The sequence below is a fragment of the Zootoca vivipara genome, chromosome 1, assembly GCF_963506605.1.
Source record: "Zootoca vivipara chromosome 1, rZooViv1.1, whole genome shotgun sequence".
NCBI classification, from domain to species: domain Eukaryota; kingdom Metazoa; phylum Chordata; class Lepidosauria; order Squamata; family Lacertidae; genus Zootoca; species Zootoca vivipara.
In genome coordinates this window covers 16,932,633-16,950,199 of record NC_083276.1, presented here as the reverse complement: position 1 = coordinate 16,950,199, position 17,567 = coordinate 16,932,633, and the positions used below count along the sequence as shown (strand labels likewise).

General features: G+C 41.2%; 1 protein-coding gene across 1 annotated transcript in view; it reads right to left on the bottom strand.

Annotated features, from left to right (window-relative positions):
- Positions 1-17,567, bottom strand: part of SETD3 (SET domain containing 3, actin N3(tau)-histidine methyltransferase) — a 57,934-nt gene that overhangs the window by 26,364 nt on the left and 14,003 nt on the right. The window contains exons 4-6 of the mRNA XM_035106365.2: positions 15,726-15,874; positions 14,903-14,975; positions 13,604-13,860 (exon numbers count right to left, since the gene is read on the bottom strand). Coding sequence (XP_034962256.1) covers positions 13,604-13,860; positions 14,903-14,975; positions 15,726-15,874 — 479 coding nt within the window. The remainder of the gene's footprint in view (positions 1-13,603; positions 13,861-14,902; positions 14,976-15,725; positions 15,875-17,567) is intronic.

The window sequence follows — 17,567 nt, the reverse complement described above, 5'->3', positions numbered from 1 at the left end:
TGATGGGGATTGTAGTTCAAAACATCTGGAGGGCCGAAGTTTGGGGATGCCTGTTCTAAACAAAAGCTATTTTCCCCAGTCCACTGAAATTACCTGATATAATGATGGTTAGCAGAACCCTTTCTACATGGCAAGAGCAGCGCATACAAGAGAGAGCAGTATGTTAGGACTTTCAAATGACTTAGGATTACTTTGGCTAGTGCAGCAATTATTGGGCAGCACTCAGAGATGTGAATAAAGGGAAGCAATTATGCTTAAGTTTTATCACAGCGAACAGAGAAAGAAGCATTTTCTAAGTTTCACTTCAGAAACGTTCCAGCCTCCTACACTGAGACGTATCACAAGACTCTAAGAGTGTATAAGATAATCCATTTTCTAATTTAGTTAAATTACTAATTTCCACCAAGATAAGTCCCTTAAATAGTTTAACAGTGCTTAGAATATATATCTCCTTTGAGTATTTCACTCTAGATACACCAGCTTTCTACTGTGCTTTGATTTTATTGAACATTCATAACTGCAGTTACATCAAGAAAAAAAAGTATTAAATCCTAACAATAAGGCCTATGTATCAGTGAAAAAGTATGATTAACTGTTGAGGCATGGAGTCCCAAAACACAGATAACATCCCTGGGGATGGAGGCAGTTGCTCTCTGGAAGTGCAACTTGATATGAGGAAAATAAGCAGTTGTACTATTATAGCTGCAGAATCAACTGCTCTTCTGAATTTGTGGACAGGAGAGGGGTTAGAAACCTCATCTTCTAAAGCAAGAGTCTCCATAGACCTCTGTATTTTCTAGCCAACGTATTATTTCTCCCAAGTGCGGCTTAAAAATGTGCAGAAACAATTTCATCTAATATTGGCATATATGGTTTTGAAGCACAGCGTTTTCAGACAAAGTGTTTGGGGAGACTATTTTAATGGGATCGTAAGCCATTCAGAGAAGCAGAAATAAATTAAAAGTAGTTATGTTGGCAAGCAGGGTCCAAAATACAGGAGATAACTGTTTCCCAAATGAGAAGTTTATGATTTTCAAAATGGGAAGTTCTCACTCAGCCTCCCAATTTTCCCACTGTTACAGAAAAGGGACTTAGTGAATTGGTTTCTATTTATCTTGAAAATATTATTATCCAAATCCTGGGTGACAGTGTGGCAAAGGGACATACTCTGCTGTGTTCCTCAGGCTGCCTAGCAGGGATCCTCACCTTGCAATATAGAATATGCTAGTTCTATACTGCAGATGGTACATGCAGATCCCACTATTGGAACGCTTGTTATTCAAAATCGCAGTTATCCAAACACAAAGAATTATAATCCAACCTTGCTACAAAAATGGGTGATTCAAATATCAGAAGGTTGCCCACTTTCTTACTTGTTTGTGTTGTGCTGGTTGAAACCAGCTGTTTCAGGCAGAAAGCATGGAGGGAGGGAGAGGGATCAGACAAATCATGAATTAGAAATGTTCCCATAGGAAATAATGGAAATCATCAGCTCATTGTGCAAAGACTCGCCTAACGAACAATTTCCTGGGAACGCATTGTGTTCGCAAAGCAGGGCCTGTGTGTCTTTAGCCCTTGATAATAATTCCATTCTTCGCCTGTCTCTAACCAAACAGAATTTCTGTCCTCACTTGGTTCTCTCAATATTCATCTAATTATTTCTTCAAAATGTCTTATAATGGTTCCTTCTCACAAATTTTCCCTCATGTTATTAGTCTCTTGCAGGGATCTGTATTGAGGCCCCAACTCATCATATTCTTTATGATCTCTCCTATCATTTCTATGTCGACAATTACAATTTTGTCTTTTCAAACTAAATCTTAAGAATCTGGTCTTGCCAAATCTTTTCTTTGCATTGTTCTCCCCCTCTAACTAGTATTGCTATTCTTCTATAACACTTATAATCTAGGTACTGTATTACTTTTGATTCCACTTTATCCTTTTTCCTCCCATACTTGTGACCTTGCTAGATCTTTTCTCATGACCTCAATATTTCTAAGATTAATTCCTTTCTTCCATATAGCACTCCTAAAACACTTTCCAATCTGTTATTATTTCTCATCTTGATTATGTTCTTCTCACCGGCCTTCCTTAATCTACATCTTGGTTCTGTTACGAATGCTGAGTCAAGTCCCATTTTCCGTTTTCATCACTTCCACAATGTCCCTGTTTTGGGCTTTGTCAACTTTACTGGATTCCACTTACTGTAATTTCACACTCAACTTTTAATCACTTGCCTCACTTTATATTTCATCTCTTCATTCTTTTGATACGTGCCTCTTTTCTAAAACCACACTGTTATTGATCCTTATCTTTGGAATTACCTTGCTACTTCTTTGTCTACATTCAAACCAACTTCATCCCCACCCCGCTAGTCAACCCCCTTCCCCCTTTAATTACTAATCTCTTCTGCAGGCATTATGAACTCTTTTTCCTCTATCTATGCCAGGGATCAGCAACCTCCAGCCCATGGGCTGGATATGGCCCATGGAGGCTGTTTATCCGGCTCACGGGCCACTCGTGAACCGAGCCGCCCACTTGGCAAGTCCCCCGCGCGCTGCGGTAAACTGGCCCAGCGCGGCATGGGGACTTGCTGAGCAGCACCGGAAACTGCGTCTACACAACCGCAGAAGCGATTTCTGGTGCTGTGGACATTTTGGAAATGGGCAGCCAGCACCGGAAATCGCTTCTGCGCCTGTCTGGCCCATGTCCGGCTCACGTCCAATAGTCCGTGGGAATCCTCCGGCCCACGGGCAGAAAACGTTGCCGACGCCTGATCTATGCCTTTCTGCTAAACTGTGAAGTCCCTTTACAAGTGCCCCCCATTTGTACCTGATATAGAGACTATGCAATGTGATACCTAGAGTGTAAGTCACACAATAATTAATTAATTTAATTAGAACATTTCCTCTTCTGGATGCTTGCTTGATTTCATTCTTCATCTCTAGATCTTCCCAAGCATTTTCATCAGGGGACGATAGTGTGTCCCCAGTACTAAAATACTACTGGGACCAGAAATCATCACCCACAAGGATTCTGTCCCTTTGGGGATTTCTAGTTTGCTGGAGTCAATGCCCTATTTAACTTCTAGAGCAACACCACCTCCAGTATGTCCTTCCTGTATAGTTTTATATCCAGAGATTGCTGTGCACCACTGATTCTCTAATACACGTTGCACCGGCACCAGTCCATAAGAAAGTACAGTGATGCCTTGCAAGATGAAATTAATTTGTTCCGCGAGTCGTTTTGTATTGAGAAAATTTTGTCTTGCGGTTTTCCAATTTAAACAAATCAAAGCAAAAAAAAATCGTCTTGCAAAGCACGGCCATAGAAAAAATCGTCTTGCAAGTCAACAAAAAAATCGCAAAACGCTTTCATCTTGTGAGTTTTTCGTTGCGCGAGGCATTCGTCTTGTGAGGTACCACTGTATCTGAGCCAATATACCTTATTACATATTTTCTACTGTAAAAAGGCCTCTCTGTAAAGAGAGCATCTCAGGGGCATCCTTTTGCTGACTTGGCAACTGAACTCAGGAGTTGGTACCTCTCCTTTGGCATGCAGACTGAGGAGGAAGCAGCTGTCTGGACTGCATTCTGGCCTTGCCACTGCAGCATTCTGCCTGTAGGGATGAATATAGGGAAATACACTCCTGGTCCTTAACTGTGCAAAAGCAATAGACAACAGGCAGATGTGTTAAGTGTATCATAGTTTCACCTTTCCCCGTCCATAGAACTTTTAGAAAAGTAGCTTTGAAACACTGGAAAGCCATTGTGAAATGATCAATATGGAGAAATTAAAGAATAGCTAATGCCCCTGACAAATTTCCTAACCCTTTTCCCCGGAAGCAATTCAAATGATACTGAAGGTATTTTAACTTACTGAGGAATGCTAGTTTTCTAGGGGTGTTATTGTTGGCAGTAGAGACATAATAGAGTTTTGAAAGCAACACTTATGTTGAAATGTTTTTGTTACTAAGGTGAATGAAGAGCTTTTGTCATTCACTTTTTTCTCCCTCTCTCATTTCCCAATCTGGCAGAAAAGGGGGTTCAGCTGGGAAAGTACTGCTGCCTATGTTTTATGAGCTAAAGAGCACTGCTCTGCAATAATCTATGGACCAATTCCCCTTTACAGAAGGCTGCAACCATGCCCCTTGTGAAGCTGGGGGAAAGTTAAAACAGAAAACCACTGCATATTCATTTACAAAGGCAAACTAAATTATAGATCTTCAAGGAATAAGGAATCTCACTCTGAATGTAAAACTATATGGCTCCCTCTTGTGCTTATTACACCACATTTCAGTGCACAGAGAATCCAGCATTATGCAATAAACATAACAGATTCTGTTCACTCTGCTGTGCACATTCAGTGCCCATAACATGCTAATGGTAGTAAGATGTGCAAATGGGGGGGGGAGTAAATGGACATATTAGAAAAAACCCCTCCTGAAGTAACTTGAACATCTAAGCCCCAAACACTTTCTCTTTCTTGAAGTGCAATCTTAAGAGATCCAGTCACCTGCCTCTGTTCACATTTTAAGTATCAAATTGCTTACATTTCAATGGTGTCAGTGCAGTCCTTTGCCTGGAGCAATGGGCTATTTCTGGCAGGCCAGCGCTGCACCTGTGTTTAGTTGTCAAACCAGACTAATATTCAGCTGGGAGAAACTGTAAAAGGAAGAAGTCTCTGCCATCTTCATGAACATTCAGACTACTTAGAGAAAGAAAGGTAGAGCTCAGCTGAAAACTGCCCTCTTCTAAACCTCCCCTCTGCTCTCATGAAGAAGCGATTACTAGCTACCAAACAAACATATCTCATAATAATAATAATAATAATAATAATAATAATTTATTTATACCCCAGCCACTCTGGGCGGCTTCCAACAGAAAAATAAAATAAAATAATCAATTAAAGATTAAAAGCCTCCCTAAACAGGGCTGCCTTCAGATGTCCTCTAAAAGTCTGGTAGTTGTTGTTCTCTTTGACATCTGGTGGGAGGGCGTTCCACAGGGCGGGTGCCACTACCGAGAAGGCCCTCTGCCTGGTTCCCTGTAACTTGGCTTCTCGCAGTGAGGGAACCGCCAGAAGGTCCTCGGCACTGGACCTCAGTTTCCGGGCAGAACGATGGAGGTGGAGACGTTCTTTCAGGTATACTGGACCGAGGCGGTTTAGGGCTTTAAAGGTCAGCACCAACACTTGAATTGTGCTTGGAAACGTACTGGGAGCCAATGTAGGTCTTTCAAGAGGTATTTCAAGAGTACCTCAAAATGCCACCACTTTACTTGTTAAAGAAACTAAGCAAAAAGTGACCATGGTGCAGGAAAGAGTGCTGAAATTGGACTCAGGTCAGCCTTGAAGCTCAACTATGCCACTCATTTCATACCTTTTTTCTGTGATGATTTTGTCTTATGCTTGATTCTGCATTTTTAGTTTTTCTTTTTTAAAAACCTGTGCCAGTCATTATCACAGGGTTTTTGTGAGAACAGGAGGAGGTAAGACACCATGTATTTATTTGCCAGCTGATGGGAAGGATGCATTTTTTAAAGTAGTTCTAGTTGCCTCTCATACAACCCCTTGGATTTCCAACAAGACATGGCACAATTCATTAGACAGCGACAATGCTTGAAATCTGTAAAGCACTTTCAGGTGTTTGAAATGCTTCATCTGCATATCTAATTGCAATCCTTACAACGGCCCTGTAAGATAAATCAGTTGTTGTTGTTTAGTCGTTTAGTCGTGTCCGACTCTTCGTGACCCCATGGACCATAGCACGCCAGGCACTCCTGTCTTGCACTGCCTCCCGTAGTTTGGTCAAACTCATGTTCGTAGCTTCGAGAACACTGTCCAACCATCTTGTCCTCTGTCGTCCCCTTCTCCTAGTGCCCTCAATCTTTCCCAACATCAGGGTCTTTTCCAAGGATTCTTCTCTTCTCATGAGGTGGCCAAAGTATTGGAGCCTCAGCTTCACAATCTGTCCTTCCAGGGAGCACTCAGGGCTGATTTCCTTAAGAATGGATAGGTTTGATCTTCTAGCAGTCCATGGGACTCTCAAGAGTCTCCTCCAGCACCATAATTCAAAAGCATCAATTCTTCGGCGATCAGCCTTCTTTATGGTCCAGCTCTCACTTCCATACATCACTACTGGGAAAACCATAGCTTTAACTATACGGACCTTTGTCGGCAAGGTGATGTCTCTGCTTTTTAAGATGCTGTCTAGGTTTGTCATTGCTTTTCTCCCAAGAAGCAGGCGTCTTTTAATTTCGTGACTGCTGTCACCATCTGCAGTGATCAAGGAGCCCAAGAAAGTAAAATCTCTCACTGCCTCCATTTCTTCCCCTTCTATTTGCCAGGAGGTGATGGGACCAGTGGCCATGATCTTGGTTTTTTTGATGTTGAGCTTCAGACCATATTTTGCGCTCTCCTCTTTCACCCTCATTAAAAGGTTCTTTAATTCCTCCTCGCTTTCTGCCATCAAGGTTGTGTCATCTGCATATCTGAGGTTGTTGATATTTCTTCCGGCAATCTTAATTCCTGCTTGGGATTCATCTAGTCCAGCCTTTCGCATGATGAATTCTGCATATAAGTTAAATAAGCAGGGAGACAATATACAACCTTGTCGTACTCCTTTCCCAATTTTGAACCACTCAGTTGTTCCATATCCAGTTCTAACTGTAGCTTCTTGTCCCACATAGAGATTTCTCAGGAGACAGATGAGGTGATCAGGCACTCCCATTTCTTTAAGAACTTGCCATAGTTTGCTGTGGTCGACACAGTCAAAGGCTTTTGCATAGTCAATGAAGCAGAAGTAGACGTTTTTCTGGAACTCTCTAGCTTTCTCCATAATCCAGCGCATGTTTGCTATTTGGTCTCTGGTTCCTCTGCCCTTTCGAAATCCAGCTTGCACTTCTGGGAGTTCTCGGTCCACATACTGCCTAAGCCTGCCTTGTAGAATTTTAAGCATAACCTTGCTAGCGTGTGAAATGAGCGCAATTGTGCAGTAGTTGGAGCATTCTTTGGCACTGCCCTTCTTTGGAATTGGGATGTAGACTGATCTTCTCCAATCCTCTGGCCATTGCTGAGTTTTCCAAACTTGCTGGCATATTGGGTGTAGCACCTTAACAGCATCATCTTTTAAAATTTTAAATAGTTCAGCTGGAATATCATCACTTCCACTGGCTTTGTTATTAGCAGTGCTTTCTAAGGCCCATTTGACTTCACTCTCCAAGATGTCTGGCTCAAGGTCAGCAAACACACTACCTGGGGTGTACGAGACCTCCATATCTTTCTGGTATAATTCCTCTGTATATTCTTGCCACCTCTTCTTGATGTCTTCTGCTTCTGTTAGGTCCTTACCACTTTTGTCCTTGATTATGGTAATCTTTGTACGAAATGTTCCTTTCATATCTCCAATTTTCTTGAACAGATCTCTGGTTTTCCCCATTCTATTGTTTTCCTCTATTTCTTTGCATTGCTCATTTAAGAAGAACCTCTTATCTCTCCTTGCTATTTTTTGGAAATCTGCATTCAGTTTCCTGTATCTTTCCCTATCTCCCTTGCATTTTGCTTGCCTCCTCTCCTCCGCTATTCGTAAGGCCTCGTTGGACAGCCATTTTGCCTTCTTGCATTTCCTTTTCCTTGGGATGGTTTTCGTTGCTGCCTCCTGTATAATGTTACGAGCCTCCATCCATAGTTCTTCAGGCACTCTGTCCACCAAATCTAAATCCTTAAACCTGTTCTTCACTTCCACTGTGTATTCATAAGGGATTTGATTCAGATTGTATCTTACTGGCCCAGTGGTTTTTCCTACTTTCTTCAGTTTAAGCTGGAATTTTGCTATAAGAAGCTGATGATCTGAGTTACAGTCAGCTCCAGGTCTTGTTTTTGCTGACTGTATAGAGCTTCTCCATCTTTGGCTGCAGAGAATATAATCAATCTGATTTCGATGCTGCCCATTTGGTGATATCCATGTGTAGAGTCGTCTCTTGTGTTGTTGGAAAAGAGTGTTTGTGATGACCAGCTTGTTCTCTTGACAGAACTCTATTAGCCTTTGCCCTGCTTCGTTTTGAACTCCAAGGCCAAACTTGCCAGTTGTTCCTTTTATCTCTTGATTCCCTACTTTAGCATTCCAATCCCCTGTAATGAGAAGAACATCCTTCTTTGGTGTCATTTCTAGAAGGTGTTGTAGGTCTTCATAGAATTGGTCAATTTCACTTTCTTCAGCACCGGTAGTTGGTGCATAAACTTGGATTACTGTGATGTTAAAAGGTCTGCCTTGGATTCGTATCGAGATCATTCTGTCATTTTTGAGATTGCATCCCATTACAGCTTTTGCCACTCTTTTGTTGACTATGAGGGCCACTCCATTTCTTCTACAGGATTCTTGCCCACAGTAGTAGATATGATAGTCACCCGAACTGAATTCACCCATTCCCTTCCATTTTAGTTCACTGATGCCCAGGATGTCGATATTTATTCTTGTCATCTCATTTTTGACCACATCCAGCTTACCTCTATTCATGGTTCTTACATTCCAGGTTCCTATGCAATATTTTTCTTTACAGCATCGGACTTTCCTTTCGCTTCCAGGCATATCCGCAACTGAGCGTCCTTTCGGCTTTGGCCCAGCCGCTTCATCAGCTCTGAATCTACTTGTACTTGTCCTCCGCTCTTCCTCAGTAGCATGTTGGACGCCTTCCGACCTGAGGGGCTCATCTTCCAGCGTCATAACTTTTTATATGCCTGTTGTCTTTGTCCATGGAGTTTTCTTGGCAGGGATACTGGAGTGGCTTGCCAGTTCCTTCTCCAGGTGGATCACGTTTAGTCAAAACTCTCCACTATGACCTGTCCATCTTGGGTGGCCCTGCATGGCATAGCTCATAGCTTCTCTGAGTTATTCAAGCCCCTTCGCCACGACAAGGCATTGATCCATGAAGGGGAGATAAATCAGTATTATTCCCCATCTACATTTCCCACCTCTCCTGCCCCACCCCCCCAAAACCCCAAGCCATCTGTAGATGGGGAATAATAAGATAAATCAGTATTATTCCCCATCTACAGATGGCTTGGGGTTTTGGGGGGGTGGGGCAGGAGAGGTGGGAAAGAATGGCTTACGTAAGGATCAACTAGTGAGCTGATGACAGAGATCAGATTCAAATCACGGACTTCCTGATTAGTAGCTCTCTCTCTTAGCTGCCACAAAATGTTCTTGTTCAGAGTGCCAGCCAGCCACGCTCTCATCCAGCAGGCCATCTCTACCCATCCCTGCTTTGATGTCTTTCCTTTCCAGCATGCTCTGTCATCACTGGACTGTTTTGTGTTTCGTTCTTTCACTCCCTTAGGCTATAAAAATATTGTTAGCGTTTCAACAAATCTCAGCACTCCTCAGACTCTGCTGATACTTCTTTATTGTTTCTCAGTGGCCTCATTTTGGCCTCATTTCTGTCAGCACACACCACCTGAGTTCACTATTATAGGGACTGATATATGACTGAATCGCACATGGGTAAGAGGTTAGTAGACTGGTGTTGTTTTTTTTAATGATGCAACAGCAGCTAGGCCATAAGAGCATGAGCATAAGAAGAGTTGAAGCACATGACTTTAGCTGCAATATGCGTTTTATAGGTCCCTCTCAAAGAACATACAGACACCCCATTATTCCTCCCAAGTACATCTCTCACTTGGGAATTCTGGCAAGATGATGATCACCTCTGTCCTCTTGAATGTCAGTAGTACATGTAAATTATAAACTAGCTATGTCATTTAGAGGTAAACTTTACTAACTTTACAATAGGGTAACATATGGCAGGCCTATCAGTTAAAGCAGTGTTAGATGCTTAGTGTTGCCAGTTTTAAAAAATAATAATGCTGGAGCTTATCTGTGACATTTGCATCTCATTAATATAGCACCTTCTGTTCCCAATGGAAGAAATCTAAATCTAACCCTTCAAACAATAATGTAACAATTGTCCATAGGGACGTGGGTGGCGCTGTGGTCTAAACCACTGAGACTCTTGGGCCTGCCAATCAGAAGGTCGGCGGTTCAAATCCCCGCGACAGGGTGAGCTCCCGTTGCTCTGCCCAGCTCCTGCCAACCTAGCAGTTCGAAAGCATGCCAGTGCAAGTAGATAAATAGGTACTGTTGTGGCGGGAAGGTAAACGGCATTTCCGTGCGCTCTGGTTTCCGTCACCGTGTTCCACTGCGTCAGAAGCAGCTTAGTCATGCTGGCCACATGACCCGGAAAGCTGTCTGTGGACAAATGTCACCTCCCTTGGCCTGAAAGCAAGATGAGTGCCACAACCCCATAGTCGCCTTTAACTGGACTTAACCTGTCTACGATTCCTTTACCTTTTTTACCTTTTAAGAATTGTTCAGACATGGTTTGAACTCCCCAAATTATAAATACCACCTGGTGGTACTATTACAACTTTAGAGCAACCTAGACTCCTGAAGCAAAGAAACAAGACACTTTTTGTATAAACATAGCTCTTGAAATGAAATAAGGGATTTACTCAGTACTATGGAAACCTAGTGTTGATTTTTTTCATATCCTCTGTAAAAAACCAAAAAAACAAACAAACCCCACTCACATAGCTTTAAAGGCAAACTGGGACTATTTTGTCTAGCCTACCTTTTGAAGTGGCTTTTATGACAACATTAAGTACAAAACTTTAATTTTAAAATATTAAAAAAACATTCTAAATAATTGTAAATAGATATTACAATTCAATAAAGACAGGCAGGAAGTAGATTATGTTTCAGCTGAGATTTTATTCCATTAAACATTGATGGCTGAAACACGCTGCTGCATGGTACACCCATCTGCATATTGGAAACATTTCTGTGCAATAAAGGATTGATGAAGGCTGAATAACTACCTAAGAAATCTTTGCCTGATTTTTAAGGAGCCACAAAATGATGTCTGATAAGATGTTCTGCCAGTACACTTTACCTGAATGACACTTTTCCCATAGTGTTAACAATTACTCACAGGCATCTGTGGCTATGAAATGCTATGTGTGACAAGGGTAAGACATAGGTCTAAGAAAGAAACACTCATAAGGAAAATGTATACGGACTGAGAACAGGGGATGCTGTGTTACAAGAAACAAATGCCATTTTCAGAACTGAAAATGTTCTTTCCTCCCCCATAAACCTGCCTCCTCAAAAAAGTCCACTAGCTTGTCATCTCTACAGAGCTGTCAAGGAAGGAGCTAGGTATCAATAGTACTACTGTACAGAGGCACTCAGCCCCAGATGAGCTCCTGATGCAATGGTTTCACAGCAGTAGCTGTGATACTTTTGCCCGGGGAGCTGGCAGGTAGGCCACTACAAGGCTGCTTTTCTCTACCAGATTGCATGGCCAAGCACCCACAAAATAGTGCTGGCAAGAGCTCTACCTCTACCCTCCACGAACAAGGATGGAACAAGGGAAAAGGGACTATATGCTGAGATAGAAGCAGACATAGCCTAGCTTCCTACTTATAACATGCCTGACATTCTGTCTCCCAAGGCAGGCCTGCTACCAAGAGAAGACTGAGGGGTGGGGGTCGCCATGCATTCACTAGCTAGGGGCAGTTCTTTGCTACCATCTGCATTTGTGGCATATCTAGATTACCTACCCAGTAGTTCCCAAACTTCCCACTCTCCAGGCTACTAAAAAACTGTGGATTATCTTGGTAGACAACTCAATGATTTTTCTGCCTGTTGTAGCAACTGTAATGTTGTATGCTAGATGAATGATTTTAACTGTATTTTCATTGCTTCATTTCTTATTTTTTTAATTGAAATTTGCAAATTAAAATGCAGTACAATAAAATAAAATAGAAATAAAGAAGCAATAAAAATACAAGATGAATGTAACGCGGGTATACTGCAGACCACTTGAATGAAGCTCATGGACACAATTTTGGAATCCCTGATCTACACATCAGTGTGAATACTGGGGTGTAGGTTCTGAAATAGGATTATGACTATAGGAACTATGGTCAGAAATGAAAGTCAACACGTGAACACACAGGAAAGAACTTTACCTGCAGCCAAAGGGTTGCTTACTCTATAATGTAGCTGTTTCCATGCCTCTAAAACTGAGTAATTGTCTGCCTCTTCTACAGAGCCAAAAAGCAACTACAGCAAAAAAGAGATAGTGAGCAAAGCTCTGAGACTGAGCCTATAGTTCTTTCCTGCTCATTCATGTACCCTCTTTGAACCCCAGCCACTTCAAAGAGTTCAGAAGCAACAACACTACTTAATACTTTGAAGATATTATCTGGTACAGTTTGTATAAAAATGGGACTCCACAGTTCATTATGAATCTGGCTACCCTGAAAAAAAGATACAGAAGAGAGCTACAGGGGTGATAAAAATCTAGATAGTGAGATACTGGTTATGTTTAGACTGCATGAAGTAAAATTACATGGTGTCTGGGTTTTGTTGCCTTTTTATCATGGTTTTAAAAGGCCAGAGTTTACTCCAGCAGAAAATTTACTCAATTCTTGTAATGTCTAAATGGCTAACTCAGTTTACTAACTAAGATGACAGGACAGGAGATACACAAGTGAAGTATTTTACTACTGAAGTAAAGCACTTTTAAGATCATAAGCATGAGCATACTCTTCATAAAAGAACAGTAAAATAAGTGGAGGAACACTGAAAGCTGCCTTACACAGAGCCAGATCACTGTTCCATAGAGCTCAATATTTTCTATAATGATTCCTAGTGGCTCTCCCGAATTCACACAGGAGTCCTACCCAGATCCAGCTGGAGATGCCCAGGATTAAACTTGGGGTCTTTTGCATGTGAATTCATATGATCTACCACTGAGCTACAGTACTTCCTTAAGAGGAAAGATAAATGTTACCAAAAGGAATTAGGTATATATTCGGGGAGGAGCAGGGTGAAGGCTACAAACGAAGAGTCATACATGAGAATGAATGAGCTCTGCAAACAAGTGAATTATTGTCATTACACTCTATATCATCTGAAGTACATCAGCAACCTTACAGGCTAAAGATTTTCCACTAAAAATGAACACAAAATTTCACAAGTGTATGCCAGATGATCACAATCATTTTCGGATCATTTTGCATATGTGAACAAAGGAAAATGAAGCCCTTCCCATTCACTACAAAGTATTTTCTGCAGGAAATATATATATAGCACGTTTTGAGTGATTCTCAAAATTCCATCACAACAACCCAGGATAGGTTTATGCAGACATCTAAAGGCTAGACACACCAGGGGCAAAAAGTAGTATTAATCAGGTATCCACTATAGAGAAAATAAAATGGTGCACCTGGGACACTGCTGAGCGATGGCTGCAAAATCTACCCTCTTCCAATAACACTAGATAGCTATCCCAAAATCTATGTCACATATGTGCATTCAGAACAAGATGATGTACTGCACTTCTATCAGAGGTCCTTCCATATATAACTGCCACCTCCACACACAACAACTATCATAGCAACAGCATTCTGCTGGTATAAGCAATGGTAAAAAAGTAACCAGGTTATCACTGGTACTGTGCTACTTACAAGCCTTTAAAAAAGTCAGAGTTCTACTTTGCTATGGTCCTCATATAATGCAGTGTCTGTTCCAGGCTCTTACCTGAATAACTTTGTAGAAATAGGCATACTGTCGAGCAGTATTTTTATATTGGCTGAAAACGTCATGTATGGCCTGAGTTGACTGAAGATATTGAACCTCATCTTCTTCAAAGTAAAGAGGAGTATTGTATTCACTTGGGAGAGTTTGGATGTAAGGCAACCAGAAAGAACTAGGATTGCAGCGTTCACAAAGAAGGTGGAATGCTAGCGTGATGTTGCCCATGGCTTGGAGAATTCGGTCTTGAGAATACAAGGATCCTAAAAAAGGGAAAGAACCCATAAAGAAATTTTAGTCCCCCTAACAGGATTCCTAAGTGCATATTAAGTGATTTTTGTAAAAAAGAAAACTTTAGCAAAATAAGTACGTCTTGCAATAACATGAATTTTGTTTACTTCCTATTATAGACTTTCTGTAACTTTCCTGTAACTTTTAAACTGATCTAAAAATGGTAATTTCAATAAATTAGTTGGCATCCATCTGTCTCAAGAGACAATAGAGCGCGCCTCCAGAGGTGAAACCAAACCGCTGTGTTAGCAGCACTGAAGTGACCTCCCTGGAGCTCAGGTCCTGGTCTGCCCAGATAACAAGACACCCCTATTGGCCTTGCTGAGAAAAGAAAGCAGAGCAATACATTTGGCACCAGCTTGGCAGCAGGAGTTTGTCAGAAGGAGGCATACAAGATGCCATCCAACCATCTTAGGGACTCCACTCCAGATTTGTTTAGGGTTTACTCCTTAGCCCTCTCCTCTCCTGAAGATATCCCACAAGGCAGCAGAGGTTTAGGACCAGTTTTCTTTCTGCTAGATGGGCTACCTTCCTAGGTTGACAAGACTCATTTGCCCCTCACTTCCCTCTACAGCAAGTGTAGGAACCATCTTCTTGACTGTTGGACTCACTATAGGTATCATCCACTCAATCTGCCAGAGCCTGGCAGGGAAGGGAATACCTAAACTTACTGAGGGTTTGAGACCTATCGGCTACCCTCACTTGGTTTAGCCAGCCGGTCAATGCTGTTCCCGGCAAACAGCTTCTAGAAGCCACAGGTGAGAGCTGAGTACATGGTAGGGACCAAAGGTAGACAAACTATCCCAGAAGCAGCATGAGGTGTCCCCCACCAGAGGTACTACCCTCCTCATACACCCCAGTTCAATAAATAATAACAAATATGATACATTGTTCAAGCATTGTAATAAACCCACTAGAGAATTCTAACTGACAATTTCATTGTTTTGCTAGTGGAGAACTTTCCATCAATACACCCTTTGCATATCTGCAAACGCATTCAAAATCTTCTCTTACCCAAAACTGAATTTTTCGCTGATTCAACAGTCATCAACAATTTTCTGGGAACCCAGAGAAAAAGCTCTTCTGCCTAGAAAAACACAAGGAAAGTTCACAATATCATACAGATCTGATAAACATACAGGATGGTAACAAATTGTGGTAATCCACCTGCAAAACAGCCATTCTGCTAGTGGAAGCACAGTGGCACAGTGCATGACCTAAGTCCAAGTCTTGCACCTGTGAAAGATGCTGGGCAACACTTGGGGCAACCACTATTATTATACTCTGTGACCATTAAGCCTCTGCACTATATGTGATTGTGCAAAGTTTGCACCACTAATTGGAGGATGGGGAGACAAGCCATTTATACCTAACATTTTCTTCCCCAAGGGACATATTAGCACATTGAGATATTGTGACATCACTGTCTTCTGTAGGATAGAGGATCCTGCTATTCCACATGAGGATCTCTGCATCAGGACCATGATTTGGACAAGCTCAACACCTGTAGTAAATTCCAAAAGATCTAGTCTTCTGCCACTTTAGTATTTCAAACACTGGGAACTGGTTACAGGTAGGTAGCCGTGTTGGTCTGAGTCGAAGCAAAATAAAAAAATTCCTTCAGTAGCACCTTAAAGACCAACTAAGTTTATATTTTGGTATGAGCTTTCGTGTGCATGTATCTGAAGAAGTGTGCATGCACACGAAAGCTCATACCAAAATATAAACTTAGTTGGTCTTTAAGGTGCTACTGAAGGAATTTTTTTATTTTACTGGGAACTGGTTGAGTGATCTTTAAATGCCCCCAATGTACCTTCCAATGCCATGCTATACTCACTTTTATCTCTCTCGTAGCTTTCAAACCAAAACCCTCTTCACCAAAGTTAGCCACTTCAAAGCCCTCTGTAGATGCACCATTCTCTCTGGCCCAGTTAATTAGTTCAGTGAAATAATCTTCTCTTTTTCCATCAAATACGACAGACAAACCTATGTTCATATTTAGCAGCAGAGAAAAACACAATGAGACACGGGTACTAATTAACACAGACGTTTAAAAAGTTTAGGAAGTATTCATAGCAGCTTTTAAAATACAGTCATACCTTGGAAGTCGAACGGAATCTGTTCCGGAAGTTCGTTCAACTTAAAATGTTCGCAAACCAACGCACGGCTTCTGATTGACTGCAAGAAGCTCCTGCAGCCAATCAGAAGCCCCGGGAGCCCTGTCGGCTTCCAAAAATAGTTCGCAAACCGGAACAGTCACTTATGGGTTTGTGACGTTTGGGAGCCAAAACATTCAGGAACTAATCTGTTTGACTTCCAAGGTACGACTGTACAAGCAATTCAGTTCAATTTGGTAAACCAAGGCTTTAATTCTCAGAGTGAAAGACAACGTGCCAATAAAAAGTGAGCTCAAGCAACTCCCAAATTCCTCAGTGAAAACACCACATATTCTGCCAGACAGGCTATTTGGCACAATTCCTTTGTTTTTCTTGACCACAGATTACATTATCTTAATTTGCCTTATATTTAGGGAGGGTTCACTTTAATGAAGTTCTCCTTGGCACCATTATGAACCTACAGACCTTTCTCCAAGTAGGTATAGGATAAGCCTTACAAGCTAGGGCAAACAGGGGAAATGGTAAAACTGTAAAATTCCATCAGAGTGAGAAGAATTAGAAATGCCAGAATTATTTACTGTAGCTATTGATATAAAAGGTTAAACATTCCTAACGAGGTCAATGAACTGTTTATTAACATTATTGTACTGCAATGTTTTAACTCATAATGAGGAAAATACTTATAATAAATGTGAATGAAGAGGTGTCTACAGCAGCAGTTTTAGATTGTTCTACCTTTTTTATTTTAAAAAGTTAATATGCATGTGGAGCTCAGGCTAAGACACATTTTCTTTTTACCATGTAGAATAAAAGCATATAGAGCCCACATGTGCACTTCAATAATTAAATTCACATTTTTACTGTGATGCCACAAATAAAGGGGAAGGAAAAAGCATAAACAAAAGGATTGTTTCTAGAAACAAAGTGTTGAGTTCCCTATGGTGGTCACTTGCAAATGGGACTGCCCAATTTTTGGTATCTATTCAAGCATTAACAATAATATTAACAGGAAATTTCTTTTCAAAGGTAAACACTTGTTTTAAGATGTTATGCAAACATAACCTACCAGGTTAAATGTGGCTAATGAATCATCCAATACAAATTATTATTGCAGACACTGCAAAAATAGCAGTTGTGGTGTCAGCACAGACACAAAGAATGTAGTTACAGGTAGGTAGCCGTGTTGGTCTGAGTCGAAGCAAAATAAAAAAATTCCTTCAGTAGCACCTTAAAGACCAACTAAGTTTATATTATGGTATGAGCTTTCGTGTGCATGCACACTTCTTCAGATTCTTCAGTGTATCTGAAGAAGTGTGCATGCACACGAAAGCTCATACCATAATATAAACAAAGAATGTAATGACTGATGAAAAACCAGCTATTTTGTTTTAAATAAGGGGAATGCTTACAAATAAAAAGCATTTAGCAACTAAACAAATATGCTTCACAACTAAACATTTATAATTCTTGAAATGGTCCCTGAAAGTTCAACACTCAGGTGCTCTGCTCCACTCTACAATACAGACTAGTCTCTTTTCAACACTTTTGCAAAGGAATGAAAG